General features: G+C 45.8%; 1 protein-coding gene across 7 annotated transcripts in view; it reads left to right on the plus strand.

Moving 5' to 3' along the window:
• FGF13 (fibroblast growth factor 13) overlaps positions 1 to 15,586 on the plus strand; it is a 332,231-nt gene that overhangs the window by 235,575 nt on the left and 81,070 nt on the right. The window contains exon 1 of one of the 7 annotated variants that reach the window (XM_074962689.1): positions 13,705 to 14,756. The exons of the other annotated variants lie outside the window; for them this stretch is intronic. Within the exon in view, the coding sequence (XP_074818790.1) occupies positions 14,570 to 14,756 (187 nt within the window). The 5' untranslated portion in view covers positions 13,705 to 14,569. Of the gene's footprint in view, positions 1 to 13,704; positions 14,757 to 15,586 lie in introns of those variants that run through there. 7 annotated transcript variants of the gene reach the window in all.

The following is a 15,586-nucleotide window of genomic DNA, read 5'->3' on the forward strand; positions in this document are numbered from 1 at the left end:
TAAGCTTTGTGTTTGATTAAGGTTAGCAGGATTTGGCCCACAGGGCCTGATTCAAAGCCCACTGAAGTCCATATAAAGGCTGTTGATTTCAACAGGCTTTGGAGCTGGACCTTAGATACCATATAATCTCATGCCTGAATCTGTAGATAAACTAGTCAGCACCATAGACAGAGGATAAAGCACTACTAAATCCTCCAGCAGAAATGATGCTGACGATTAATTTCATTAGATAACAAAATGATTTTAACCCGAGTTGATAAGTATTTCTACTTACATGTAGCAATTTTAATTCAGATCAGGTATGTATTATCTCCTTGGTGGAAGTATTGTATAGATCTACTGATTTGAAGTTAAGACTTTAACAGGGATAGTGTCTGGATTAACAAAAAAGAAGAGGAGTACTTGTGGCACCTTAGAGACTAACCAATTTATTTGAGCATAAGCTTTCGTGAGCTACAGCTCACTTCATCGGACTAACACGGCTGCTACTCTGAAACCTGTCTGGATTAAGCAAATCTAAAATGGATTTGGGTTAAATATAAAAACCCAGCAACTCTTTCTTCCTATTTGAACTCTGTGCTTTCAATATCACACACCTTTGCTGTTGATTACAGCTTTAGGTACTATATACATATTTTGTAATTAAATATCACCAGTAACAGAAGTTAAAATGGAACAGGAAATTGCAACGACCTTGTTGTGGTAGTGACAAGAACTAACTCTAGGTGTCCCTGTTGTTTCTGGTTTTATCAGTAACTTGATGCATCTGGCCTTTTACTGAATATGATGGACATTTTTCTTCTTTGTTTATTTCAGAACTGTTTCCATCTAACTGTTGTGTAGGATAATTCAGTGTTGAAAACCTGTGGGTTTCATTCAAAGCCCCCTGAAGTCAGTGGAAAGATTTTTGGATCAGAACCCTTTATTAAGATTCAGATTTAAACCAGTAATAGTTAAGAAATTCAGAATTAAGGTTGAAAACCTGAGCAAGGCATGTTACATATGACACAGCTGTGAAAGAGGGAGAGAGAAAAGAAAGGACTGAATGAGACGGAAAGTTCTCCATGGAATTACAGCTTCAGCTCTGGATTTCATTCCATTCGTATTCCTCAGTCACCGTCTCGGTGCGGCTGATTGTATGTCTGGATTGTATCCGCAAGTCTAAATGGAGAGAGGGGAAGAAAAATAGCTCTAGCTTATGTTTAAAATGTTCCATAATTATCAAGTCTGAATTATTTTCAGAGGTGTTGGGCAGTTTCAGTTACCGCCAATGGGAGCTGCCAGTGCTAAGCCCCTCTGAAAATCATATATTTTAGTCAGATTGACAACAGTAAGGCTGCTGATGTGCTGAGACCACTACCTATCGTGCTGACCAATATTATCTCATTGTTTCCTTGTCCTCCCTCATCTGTCTATATCCATTTGTTATCTGTTGTCTTCTACTCAGATTGTAAATTGTTTGGAGCCGAGACTGTCTCTTTGTTCTGCCTCTGTACAGTGGGGTCCTGCTCCAGGACTGTGCTAATAATATGATATTCAGTATGATAATGCAAATAATAAATAATAGTTTAGGCCTTGATCCTGCAAGGTGAACTGTGTGTGCAGACCCTTGGGCCCTTTGACTTCAGCAGGGCTCCATGCGAGTGCACTATTCGACCAGGGCAGAATCAATTGCAGGATCAGGGCCTTAGTCTGTAGAACTTGTGATTGGACAAGTACTTAGATTCTCAACCTGATCTTTTGGCAACCTGTGAATATTGGAGTTGGGACATCATCTGCATGGGCCAGTGGGTGCACTGTTTCCTGGGATCTTGCCATTTGTATTCATAAACTATGTGACTCCAGCTCTGCAGCTTGGATGGGGTTAGGTCCTTCTTCATAGTCTTAGCTTATAAAAGATGGTCAAGCAGAAGTACTTTTAAATAATTCAGAACATGAGTGCACTCCATTTTCTTTGCTATTTCTTTGCGGGAACTCACACGGTCAGTTAAGCTGTTTCCATTCATGGAAAAGAGCTCCTTTCATTGCAGCCTTTTAATCCAAGCTAAATGTACGTATGCATAACTGCAACAAGTGGTACTAACACAATTGTGCATTTGATTTGATAAACAAGCCTATGAATCTATTTTGGATCAGTGTCTAGATCTTTCAGAAACAGGACATTTTTGCTGTAAACAGTGACAGAACATTTCAACTTAATTTGCTGTTCCTCGCATTTTTGCAAGTAGTAGAGTGAACTGTCAATGATTCATGTCAATAAGGACTCTATTGAAGACAGGAAGATACTTCTATCTGTAACCTTTAAAGTTTATACTGTGCATGATTGCATATGCACACATGTACACCTATTTAGCCCTATAATATGTAAAGAAAGCAAAGATATTAAATGTATGTGGTGGTTATCAGCATAACTTTGGGATGGCTGTCAATGGTAAAGTTATCACATCAGTGAGTTATTCAGGTCATACTGAGTGAGTGCTGTAAATAATTTTATACCACACATGTAATCATGTATTTTAGAACATAAGAACGGCCATACTGGGTCAGACCAAAGGTCCGTTTAGACCAGTATTCTGTGTGCCGACAGTGACCAATGCCAGGTGCCCCTGGCAGGTAATCATCAAGTGATCCATTCCCTGTTGCTCATTCCCATTATTTTGTTTATGCCACTTATTTTACAGCAAGAATTATTTTACAAAGCTTTTTGAAGAGGATTTTATTTAATTGGCTTGATATTATTTTTTGTGTCCTGCAACGTGAAAAAGCCAGGAGCCATATCACGTTGGGTCAATTGGCATAGACTTTAGAGAGAGAGAAAATAGAGCTAATAAAGTTTAGAATCCTCAAAAATAGATTTTTGGCCATCCAGATTGTATCTGACAATCTATGGGGTCTGGAAAGAAAACCATTTGAAAGGAAGGATTTCCAAATTTTCTCCAATGGTGAAAGATGCCATTTCTAGTCCAGCTTGTCCATGGGGTATTGAACTTTCAACCTGTTAGTAGTCCATGATTCAGTATTGACCCTCCTGACCCTCAGTCCATTGTAATTGTGGGGGGAAAGAAGGATTATTTCCTACATTTGGAACATTTTTTTGGTTGTGGTTTGCTTTTTTAATAAATGCCAGCTGTTTGAAGCTGCTCCGAGGTTTGGATGGTTAGAAATAGCCCGAGCTGAGATGAATTTTGAGGGCAGAATGCAGGTGAAGCAGTCACTTTATTGCACAGATATTTCCACGTCATGGTGAGAGAGAGAACTGAATGTTCCTGCAAGGTTTTGGATTGATACAGGTTAAGACCTGAACCCACAGAACAGAGGGAACAAAACAGAGGAAAGAGACGGGAGCTTCATTGCTTCACCAGTGCGTCTCATTTGTGGCCTGGAGGGGTCAGCTCTTAGGGAGATTGACGGATGTGCCCATTCAGAATGTGTAACTAAAGCTGGTCTGGAAATGGTTTTCCTCCCCCCAAAAAATATTAGATGAAAATTTTCTTCAAAACTTTTCAGTTTGTCGTCAAAAAAGTGAAAACTCCAAGCCCAAAAGTTTTCAGGTTTTTCACAACACCCCAACACTATTCTGATCAGAGAGCATTTTCCATGAAACTGTATGTTTCAGCCTAAAGACAATTGCAAGTGAAAATCTGCATGCTGTACATGCAACACGGATGTAACTAAAGCAACCGGATTTTTCAGTTGAATTTTGTCGTGAATTAGAGAGTGTTTTGCATAACGGGCTCTTGTCTCTGTGGGTCATCTCAGCAATTTCTGCATTTGATGGGCCCTTTCAAGCCACCAGCCTCATCAGGAGGAAATGATTTGATAAATATTTCCCTGGTAACCTCTTTGCCATTGTTGACTCGCTTTAACTTTACAATTCGTTTTGAGTTCACGTTTAACCAAACTAAACAAACTAAAGTTGTGTTGACTAAACAAAGGCAGCGATACAGGTTCAACATGAATAAGTGATGTCAAAATCAGGCTTCCCAGCATGCTGCGTCATGTGCTGGGACGTGGACTAAGGTGGGCTTCAGTGGAGTTACACAAGCCATACATCTGGGCCACTTGTGTAACCCCCTGTTTGGTCTGTGTAGCACATCCTCATCTGTTGGCTGGACCACAGAGAACACGAGTCTGCTACAGGTAGGCAGAGTTGCTCCTTTAGCTCTTGTAATAGAGGTTCATGCTTTTAGCACTGGAGGTCCTAAGTTCAATCCTTGGTGAACCATGATGGTGGTGATTTTGCTTGCAAGAATAAAACAAGTAGGATTCGGCCCCCAGTCTCTGGCTCTCATCCTGCTGCCCTTCCTTCCTCAGGCAAAACTCCAAATGACGTTAGAATGATCGGCTAAGATTTTATAAAACCCTAAAATAAATATAATTGGCTTCAGCTGGAATCCAACCTAGATAAGGACGTCGACATGATGATGATTCTAAAGTTTCTCATTGCACAGAAGTAGGTGAAGTACTTTACAGGGCCAGCAACCCAAGGTTCCCGCCCAGAGTAGATGACAAGTGAGAGTAACAGACAGAAAGGAGAGAGGGAGTCAGATGAGAATTGCGGTGATTGGATCACAAGGTTTGTCAGTTAAGTCATGAGCACGTGCTGATGGCTCCATGTTAGTGAGTGTTTTAGATCAGTGCTTGAAGGTGATACGATGGGTAAATTGTAAGGAAGGGATTAGGCCATACATTTGTGCTGTGTTTTTAATTAAAATCTTAATATCATGTTTATATAATAATTTGACTTAATTTAGGGGATCTAGTTGCAAACACATGTTAGGGACCCTAGAGTTACCCAGTCACCTTATGGTATTGCATGCCTCAATTCCAGTTCAAGTGATGTTCATTGTGTGAAAAATGGTGCTTGGTGGATGAAGTGTTACCAAAGTGATCTAAATCTCTGTGTCTTTATGTAGCAACAACCTGTTCCTAGGCTTTCTGATGGGGTCTGCTTCCCTGGAAATGCATCTAGCATGCTAAAGGAAATTTCAGTAAGAACAGTAACAGATGTATTGCTCCTTACTTGCTGGTGAAGAAGAACATGTGCATGAAATCAGAACATGTTTCAACTTGCTGCAAGTAGAAGCTTTGGTTCTAACCCCTAATGTTATTTTGCTCCTATTTTGGTTAATTCTTGTGAACCGTCCAGGCGAAAGAATGTGTCTAGGTTCATTAACAATCTTTCCCTTTATATACTTTTATCCTACTTTTCACCTAAGGATCACCAAGTGATTCACCATTATTAATTATTAATTCAGAATGCTTCACAGCACCCTTGACTGGTAAGTGAGTATTATTATATTCATTATAATATGTTTGTAATCATTCAATACGATGAGTAAACAAGGCCCAGACCGGCTAAGAGCTGGATTGAGGCACACAACCATAGCTCCGTGTTGAGCACTACATGGCGCATTGTACTTGAAGTGGGCATAATATTTCCTAGTGCTCCCAAAGACCATGGGGGAATGCAACCACTAGGCAATGGGGAGCATCCACTTCCCTCTCCAGCTGCTTGGCTCTAGCAGAGCTAGGTAGCAAAGACCCTGTGTCTCCCCTTTGCAGGGCTAACACGGCCAGCTCCCCCTGCAGAGTGGCGCAAGTGGAGACGATGCTGTAAGTGTTCTCTCCTTCCTTTATGCTCCCATTTGAGCAACGGGCGTAATCTGGTCCTAAGTGACTTGCCCTAATGTTATACAGTCAATTCCAGGCGTTCTCTCTTACAGTCTAATCCTACATGAACACTGCCTCCCTTCTCTTATCAGATGTTGAGGCCAGATCCTCAGCTGGTGTTAATTGGTGTAGTTCCATGGAGGTCATGAAGCTAAGCTGATCTACGCCAGTTAAGGATCTGGCCCTTTGGGTGTAATATGTCTCACGGTGCAATCTGTTGGCAAAGCCTCTCAATTTCCGGAAGGGCATTGCATACCAGCAGGACGGGAAGTCTCTTGGTATTCTGGAATCCAAGTCCCTTCCATTGGTTGGCTAATGCTGGTTAGTTTCTTTAGTTCCTCCCTGTCCTTAGTATACCTGGATTCCCATCCTGCCTAACACAAACAGATTTTGTACCACAGTTATGTGTGAAATTAAACAACTGGTTCAGAAAAGGTAGTCTGGTCTACAATGCCGTGAGTGTGCTTCTCTCTGAGTAGGCAGAAGGTCTCAGAACCACAGTGCGAAGCTGTCCATTAAGTCTGAATCCTTGGCACCAACACTAGAAAAATGGTACATACCAGATCTTACTTCAGTAACAGGAACCAGGAATCACAGCAACAGGGCCAAATGAGCAAGCATCTTCTGAACAAAGTGGGGAGTGTGCTTGTGGGAAGTAACAGGAGTTCCATGGGTATAAGTGGGAGAAGAATGACTATAGAAGAGAGACCCCTTCTCAGAGCCAGCCCGGTGAGTTTATTTGCAGCGATGTCAAGTACCAAAAAGGAGCAAAGCATCCAAGTGGCCAATGTGATGCTATCCAGGCCTCTTGCCTGGGAGGAAAAGGGTATGGGGTTTTGTCATAGAATAAGGTTTCCTCACCTGGAAAAATTGACAGTGGTTCATAGACTGCTCTTCTAGTTTGGCTCCATGCAGAGATGTAAGTGTTTCATGGATAATACTCCATCATTTGCATCTGTGTGTCTGAATGTCATCCTGCTGAGAGGTGACTCTGTAGACTTTCATTCATGCTCATGTGGGCAGAGAATGGCTACATTGTGCCAGGCTTTGTAACTGTAGTAAAGTGGTCATCAAAAGTTTAACTGGGTTACTCAAAGTATTATGGGTTGGAACCATGCTCCACCCCCCCATTACTTCCTGCTTAGTTAGTGGGAGTCCCCTCTCCCCCCACCCCCGGTTCTGTTTGCTATCTAGTTTAGTAAAGCAGCATGTTCCCAGCCAGTAGGAGTGTAAGTACAGTGTGTTTCTTATGCACTGAGCAGCCCCTTTACAGAAGTACCGGTCACAAGCTGCCAACTTAATTTAGGTGTGTGGAGACAGATAGAGTCTGGAGGGTTTATGGATGGAGTTCTTGGAGTATTCACTTGATCGTTAGTATCTGCCTTGTGACCTTTCCTTTAGCAGATGCATTGGATGAGTGGCTACACATACAGATGTTGAATGGCTGATATTTTTGGAAGATGGAACGATTGATGAGGGGTGCTTAACAGAGGCAAAATGTTGTCTTTTGCCCCCCTAAAATTCCCTCCTCTTCCAAAAATGTCAGTTCTCTCGCAGCGTGCAGCCAGTTGAGATCAGTGGAGCACCTTTCATTACCCTTTGCTGAGCATCAAATGTGCTTGGTAATGGAAAAAGCCCTGTCCCAAAGAGCTTGTATTCTGAAAGACAGGTACGGTTTATTCTCCCAGTGCTTTACCGTAAAGCAACACTAAAATGCACGTCTGTGGGGCAAAAGAAAATAGCTGTGTGTGCAAGTTTGGCTGCATGCTGCAGCCCTACAAGGTTGGGGAATCTGGGGCATTGGGCAAGCTCCTGCTGTTGGGAATAAATGCCAGTAGAATCTTTAATGTCCACACAGAGCACTGAGAACTTCTGCTGTCTCTGAAAGTAGCATGTTAGGCACATGTACCTATCAAAAATTCACTTTAATAGGCAGCCTGGAAGTGCCATCTCTCCAACCAGCACTCCTTCCTCTGACAGCAGTATTTCACTGATACACTGTTTTACACTAGATCACATCTGTAGACATTCCTGTGCCAGAACAGAATACGTGATCAGTAGGGGGGGAAAAGGAAGTCACTCTATTCACTAGCACTCCCAAGACTACAGCTGGCAATCCGGTAAGCTACAAAGACTGTAGATTGTCAGAATTTACAGTATGGTTCATGAGAGCACTGCCCACAGGCACATGGTATGAATTCAAACTCGGGGAAAACCATGGCACTGCGGGACCCGCTGCAGCACAAATGCATCAAGGAGATGGAGCATAAAATGTAAGTTTTGCACTTTTCCCCTGGAATTGGGAACAGAGCTCCCATGCATGCCCCTGGTTTGGGGCCATGATAGTTGAGACCTTTTCATGTAGGGGAAAGCCAGCTTGTGCATATTGATTCAGAGCAAAAGCCTTTGCTTTTCCTCTAGGCAGCCAACCATGGTTTGGAGGATAGTTGGGCACCATATGCACCAGCCTTGCTCTTGACCAATGCCTTGGAATCTCTAAACATGGATTGAGCACATTTTGATTATCTGAATCCAAAGGTTGGACATGCTAATTAGCAGAAATCTAATAGGTACTTGCAGGGAGAAGAAAAAAACTTGGGTGAAATCTTTGGCCTATTGAAATCAATGGGATTTTTTGCCATTACACAGAGATTGCCATGTTGGATCAGGCCCAAGATCCATCTAGCCCAGTAGTCTCTCACAGAGGCCAGCCCAAGGTGCTCCAGAGGAAGGTGTAAGAAACCCACTGTTGGCAGACAGGGAATAATCTGCGCCCCACGTAGCTCTCATTCTGATCTATAGTTCTCAGTGATTGGCTTAGGCATCGACTTCCGTGAGGCCAGCATTTCGCCCTTTGATTTTTAACGAGTAGTTGCCTTAGTCTTGTACATATAAATGTGACATCTGCCTCAAGAGGTTCTAGCTGCCTTCTCCATTTAGAAGTTACTTGGAATATATCAGAAAAACAGCTTCAGGTAGTCAAAAGAACTAGCGTATTTTATTACTTTTTTTTAGCGTGCTTTTTGTGGGAAAATGGAAAGAATGTATTCATCATTCTGGCTGAACAAGTAAATATAAATATATGATATAAATTCAGTAAGAACTTGAAGCAATCTGCTCAAAAAAGATTTGGCTCAGTGGCAGAGAAATTCATCCTAACTCAGGGCCCCATTGTGGGCACGAAGGAGGCATATTTGTAGAAGCCTTCAGTGACGGAGACGGATCATGAAAAAACGGTTGATGACTGTTGAAATTTAAATCTAAATTAGCATATTCTGGTTTTGCTCCTCATTTATGTTATCAGTTCTGGAACATTTGTGCAACTGAGGTTTTTTTTTATCATGAATGCAGATTTTAAACTTGTATGCGAGAATGCTCATGGAAAGCAAGACTAAAATTTGCTTTGCACAAGCATTTTCAATAGTAACTGGATTATAAGAGTTCTGCTCATCCATTCAGCAGCATGAAATACTATCATGTGACTTCATGACCAATCACACCTAAGCACCACATCTTTCATTCTAAATATCAAGTAGTGAATACCACGCTGTAGAGTAAACACAATTAATGATAAAATGTTGCAGAATTATGAACACGTTTGAGAAAATGACGTTCCACTTCTGGATATTTTGCAAAGGGTAAACAAAGGAAAATTCACAATAAATTATTTGGTTGTAAGTACACCCCCTTACTAATAATATCTAACTGGTTGGCTTTACTAGGTCTGATCTCAAGTATCTGGAGTTAGCTGGTAGATGGGTGTGAGGGTGCAACTTGTGAATGGCAAGTTTATTTTTGTAAGTTAGTATTTCTCCAGTTAAGAATTTGTCAGTGTTTTAAATGCTTTTTAGATGGCTCCAGTTATTTTGGTAGCTTAAGCATCTACAGGAGGTACTCATTTAGTATGAACATATAAATATCACAGGGATAGGTGTCTGATAAAAGCCATCTTGCTAGCTAGCTGGGTACATATGGGGACTGACTGATAGATGGAAGGGAATGCATGGCTATAGATAAGATATACTTTTGCAATTAAACAGGGTCTCAGGCAGTGTGGCATAGCTTTTGCTTCCGTTCAGACATATTATTAATACTAAACTGAGTATCTGAAAATGTTACAAAGGGATTGGCATTTCTGTTAACAAGACCTTGCTAATGCTATGTTTTGCTGCAACAGAAATTGTTCTCCACTGTGTCCCAAGCTATTTCTACTCAAGGAAACAAATGTGACAGTTGCAAAGTTACGGTGAATTGCATTTTATTGTAGCAGTTAAAACTTAAGAAATGGTGTGGCATTATTCTTTTTATTCCAGGTTGGTGCTGTAGCAAATAACATCTAGCTCCCCTGTCAGGGCATGAAGAGCAGGTAATCCGGCTTCCATGTCAGCACATTGAGAAAGGGCCAGGTATTGCATGAGCTCAATGAGTCTGAAATAAGAGGGAAGGCAAGGCGCGAGAGAGCCCCTTGCCTTCCAAGCGAAACAAATGCTCCGAGCTCAGAGCTCCTGCGTGGACTACAGATGTGTTATGTATGGAGCAGGGGGCAAGGGTTATGGGCCCGAGGAAGCAAAGGAGTTTGACATTGGAGAAGTGTTTTGCCTTTGGAAGCTCTTGGTCTGATGCTCTGGCTTAGGATGACCATAAGTCCAAGTTTTCTGGGAGTCTCCGCCTTTCCGGGGCATGTCCTGGGCTTCCTGTTGGGTTTATTAAAACTGGGTCAGTTCCTGGTTTTAGTTCAGCCCTAGACACTGGGGCTCTTGGTGTAAAGGGGGCACTCACCTCTTGAGTATCTCCTAGTGGCTGGGTGTGGTACTGCAGACCTTTTCTAACCCCTGGCACCCCCTACAGGTTGCCAGCTGACTTTGGCAGGTCTTCAGTGGCTTGGTCCTCCAACTAAGTCACAAAGTCCAAATGAACCCTTTCAGGGTAGTAAAGAGGCCAACAAATAATCAATCTTTTTCCCCTTGCTAGGGTCTTCAGGCCCAGGTCAGGACCCTTTAAATTCAGCCCTTTTGTTCAGGCTCCCAAATAAGGTCTTCTTGGGGCTTATGCTCCTTTACCTGTGGCCAGGAGAGGACGCTGGGTCCTCCCACTACTCCAGGCTCCAGCCCAAGGATCCTATAAACAGCAGCCACATACTGCTCAATTTCAATTTGTTGCTGCTTCTTCCCTGGGCCTCTGCCTGCCTGGCCCTTTTTTTGCTTCACCCTTATTTCAAGGTTAAGGTTCTCAGGTCCTTTCTCTCCCTGCAAACCCAGCAAAGCAAAACACAGCCAGAAACAAACTCTGGTTATCCCTTGAGCTCCTGTGGCCAAAGGGAGCCCCTTTCCTTGCCCCTTGTGATGGGGTGACGACACCGCTGTGGAGCCTCCTGCTGGTTGTCCAGGGAATTAGCTCTTTTCAGCCAGGAGCGCCCTCTACCGGTCGGTGTCTCGCCTGCCGCTGGCCCCATGCCCCTCCTGGGCCACAGTGCCCTTCTAGATTAGGGTTCTGCCCCCTGGCAGTACCCCCCCAGTCTGGGTCTCCCCTCCCAGGGGAACCACCAACCCCCTATCCCTCCCTTGCCTCAGTGGCTACTGTCAGTCATCATCTAGTCCCCGCTCCCTGGGGCAGACTGCAGTCTGTACCACTCATCATCGGCAAGGGGGGTCGGACCAGCTGCCTCTGTCTAGGTCTGGGCTGCTCCTCTGCAGCCTTAGTACCCTTTTGTGGGCCTTTACCTCAGCCTGCAGCCTGGGGCTCTGCTAGGCTGGAGCTCCCCAGCTCCCTCTGCCCTTCCCCAGCACTGCTCTGCCCTAGGTACCCTCCTCAGCTTCCCAGGCAGCCAGGTCCTCCTATCTCCAGGTAGCTAGAGAGACTGTCTGTCTCAGCTCCTGGCTAACAGCCTTCTTATAGGGCCAGCTGTGGCCTGATTGGGGCGTGGCCCCACTTGTGGTTACTTGCCCCAATCAGCCCAGCCTTCCTCCAGCTACAGCCCTCTCTTAGGGCTGTTTTAAGCCCTTCAAGGCATGGTGGGGTGACCACCCCGCCACACTCCTCTGGTCCCAGCCAGGGACTGGCAGGGTAAGGCCCTGTAGCTCCTTTTATCTGACCTGCTGGGCCCTGGCTGGGTGCTTCTGTGAGGCCTCTCTAGGTGGGCCTGGACGAGCCACCTTCGCTGTTCCTTTTGTGTTACTTGGCGGCCTCTTGGAGTGGGGTGTAGTAGGCCCACAGGGCCTCCTGTAGGAAGCCACAAAGGCCAGGTCACCCCATCACACGTGCCTTTTGCTGGGCTGACCTGAGCTGGAGGTGGTGCTGCCTTGCAAATCCTAAGCCAAGTCGTGCAGCAGCAAAAGAAATATCTGCTCCCCTGGTCCCTGTTCCCCTGTCTCTTTAGGGCAGTCACAGATTCATAGATTTTGAAACCAGAAGGGATCCTCTGGTCTGGCCTCCTGCCTAGCACAGGCCATCGAATCCCATCCAGTATTTCCTGCATCAAGCCTGTAACTTCTGGCTGAGCTGCAGCATACCTTTTGCAAAGACAAACAACTGATCTCAGTTTAGAGACTCTCTAGTGGTGGAAAATCCACCATGACTCCACGTAAGTTGTCCCAGTGGTTAATCAGCCTCCGTGTCTCAAACTGTGCCTTATTTCCACTTTGAATTTGACTTCCTTCAGCTCCAAGCCATTGGCTCTTGGTCTATGGGAGGAAGTGACTTGACCAAGGTTGCACAAAAATCAGTGGCAGAATTGCACAAAGATCCCAGGTTGACCTGCCTCATTCACTGGCCCACAGGACTTTCCTTCCTGCTGCTGTGACTCAGATATAAACGGAGGCTGCTGTGGCCACAGTGAAGAGCATTAACTACGATAGGACCAGAGCTCCTGGCACAAGGCTCTGCTGCTCATCCTCTGCCTGATTGCGACAGACAGACTCCTACAGCCTCCACCCGCACTGGACCAGCAGCTCCTCCTTTCTGCCCCAACAAACCAGCAACCCTTCTCCTTCCCTCACAACCTGCCCGAACTTCTGCTTCCCCAGCACCTCCTTCCTTTCTCCCCACTTCCATGGGGTCCTGCTTCTTCCTTCCTTCACCTTTCCTCCAAATGGGCAACCCCACTCTTGCCTTCTCCAGCCCTCCCAATCTAGCAGCCTCCCCCCTTAATCCTCAAACCAACAACCCAGCCTCCCCCACGCCTACCAGGGAACTTTCTGTCCATCAAGGAAGAGATGGGGAGGGATGAGCTGGCCTAGGAGCAAGGATCAGGGCTTGAGCTCGCCTAGGAGCAAGGACCAGGACGTGGGGTGAGAGAGGGGAAAATGAGAGAGAGAGAGAGAGAAAGAACAAGCCTGGAAAACTCTCCTCCTCCACAAGGGTTTTCCCAGTCTCCAGGAATGGCCAGGAATAAGGTAGAGCTCGAAGCAGGTATGGTGCGAAATAATGCAAAAGGAGAGGGAGTTGAAAGGCAGGGAGAAAACAATCAAGGGAGTCACAGGGGTACATGGGGCTTTCCTGGATCCCGATTTCTATTGGGAAAGGTTGAGAAGGGGGGAGGGTTTGGCTGGAGCGGCGTTGGCCCCCTTTTCCTCTCCCCCCCCCCCCAGCTGTTAAAACCTACCCCACTGGACTCACTACCCTCCCCCAAATCCTGCCCCACATGCCCCCTGAAAGACCAATCCCGCCCCCTTTCTTTGCCCCAGTGCCCACGCCAGGCGTCCTGGTGATGGATATGTCTGGTCACCCTGGCCGAGCTGCTGGAGAATTACTCATCCCAGTCACGTTTGTTTGGGTGTCTGACTCGCCCCGGGAGGCGGCTCTAGTCCTAGAGCAGGTGCTCTCTATGCAGCCCTTCGGGACCTGAGATGCTTCAGAGGATCCAGCCTCCTGCCTAACTGCTCCATGGGTTCCTGCTCTCTGAAACTCTCCACACAAAGAGGCGACGGGGCAGATCTCCTGGGCTGCTGCCTTCACTGAGGAAGGGGGGGGGGGTGATAAGGGGAGGGCTGCATCGTCTGATTTCTATATCCAGTGCACAGCTCCCGGTGTGTGTGTGTGTGTGTGTGTGTGTGTGCGAGAGAGAGGAAGGGAGTGCGTTTGCTGCCTGAAGCCTACGGCTGCTGCAGTATCAGCACTGGTGCTGCTGGCAACCAGGCATCGGGGAGCCCTTTTGCTGATTGCTGAATGGTTACAAGTGTTGCAATGCAAAATACAAAAGCATCGCTGGAGGAGAGGCTGCATTTGAAGCTCCACTCCTAAAATCTTAGGGAGGGGGCTTTCCAGGGAATTCAGAACCAGCCAGCCAGGGCTCCAGGCAGTGGAGTGCCTTCCTCCCTGCTCGCTTCACATTCCTTCTCCGGGAAGGGAGGAAAAAGAATCCAGAAAACCCTGCCCCAGACCGACTCTGCCAGAGGCTAACAGGTGCTTGCTGGGATTTGACTGGGGAGGAGAAGGCGGGAGAAAAGTTGACGGAAAAATCAAGCGGGGCAAAGGTGCATTGATCTTGTGCCAAGTGGAGGTCCCAGGTCTGCCTGAGAACAGCGCGTCTGGAGAAGCGCCGAGGGATGTCTTGTCAGTGACCTGCTTGATCTCCCGAGGAACGCTGAGCCCTGCCTGCAAACTTTGCCCTGCCAGAAGTTGTGAGGGATAAAAGCCCAGGAACAAAGCGGGTCTCCTCTGCTGACCAAACCACTTGAGCTCAACTGTTGCATCCTGGTTTGGTCTGGTGGAGGCATCCCACCTCCAAAGCTAGTGGTGGTGGGTACTTGTGCTGCGGCATCAGCCGAAGGTATTAGCGGTGGGATCCAGGGCCCCAGATTTTGGGGGCTGGAAGAGCAGCATGCTGGCGGCTGCTCCTGCAGCCAGCGCCCAGAGCCCCTGTGTCTGACCCCCAGGTGGTGTCGGAGCGGTGGCGGCCATGGCTGCAGCAATCGCCAGCTCCCTGATCCGCCAGAAGAGACAAGCCAGGGAGCGGGAGAAATCCAACGCTTGCAAGTGTGTCAACAGCCCCAGCAAGAGCAAGGGCAGCTGCGAGAAGAACAAGCTGAATGTGTTCTCCAGGGTCAAACTCTTCAGCTCCAAGAAAAGACGGAGAAGGCGACCAGGTTGGCAAGGGTTACGTGTTTGGTTTTGTTCTGTTTAACACAAGCCGTAATGTGCATCATGCCTGGGGAGGGGGACTGGTGAAATTAACTCTCAGGTATTGTAATTGCCAATAGACATGGGGACACAGACACACAGAGCTGGTTTCTCACTCACACACCCTCTTATCACTAATTTGTCTGACACACACCATTGATTTCTCTTCTTTCTCACATGCACACTCGTGTACCCATGGATCAGTGATGTATTCATCTCTCTCTCTCTCTCTCACACACACAGAGCCCTACCTCTCCTTCAATCATGTGTTCATCTGTCTACATGTTCAATAATCTGTTTTCCCTCCTTCAGGTCTCTAGAATTTTTGTGCCTTGTGCTATTATTTGCTAATTATATGAGAACAGGCTATTTAGGCAGCCAGCAGTTTCTAGACCTTTATAACCTTTCATCCCCCTGCGCCTTTCTAGGAATATCTTATATAAATCATACACCCACAATTCTGTATGTAACAGAGGTGAAAAAGATCAGATATGGAGAATTAGTCTTCTGATCCAGTGCATTTTGTACACAGGAAGAGCAGAAGCCCGTCAACAATGTTGCTAGTAATTTGCTTTTCCAAAATCTAGCTGCCTGTAGCTACTGAACTTGCCTGCATTTTTCATGTAGCCAAATAATAGGGTGGCTAGTTGAAAAAGGGAGCCTACGTTTGCTAAGAGCTTTTTGAACATTGTTAATGCAAGAAAATAGAGTGACCTTTGGTTTAGTTTCATATTAAATGAGAGGGTGTATATAAATTATGCATCCCTCAGTACACTTATTAAAGGTTGCTAATAGG

The sequence above is a fragment of the Natator depressus genome, chromosome 9, assembly GCF_965152275.1.
Source record: "Natator depressus isolate rNatDep1 chromosome 9, rNatDep2.hap1, whole genome shotgun sequence".
In the NCBI taxonomy this organism is placed as follows: domain Eukaryota; kingdom Metazoa; phylum Chordata; order Testudines; family Cheloniidae; genus Natator; species Natator depressus.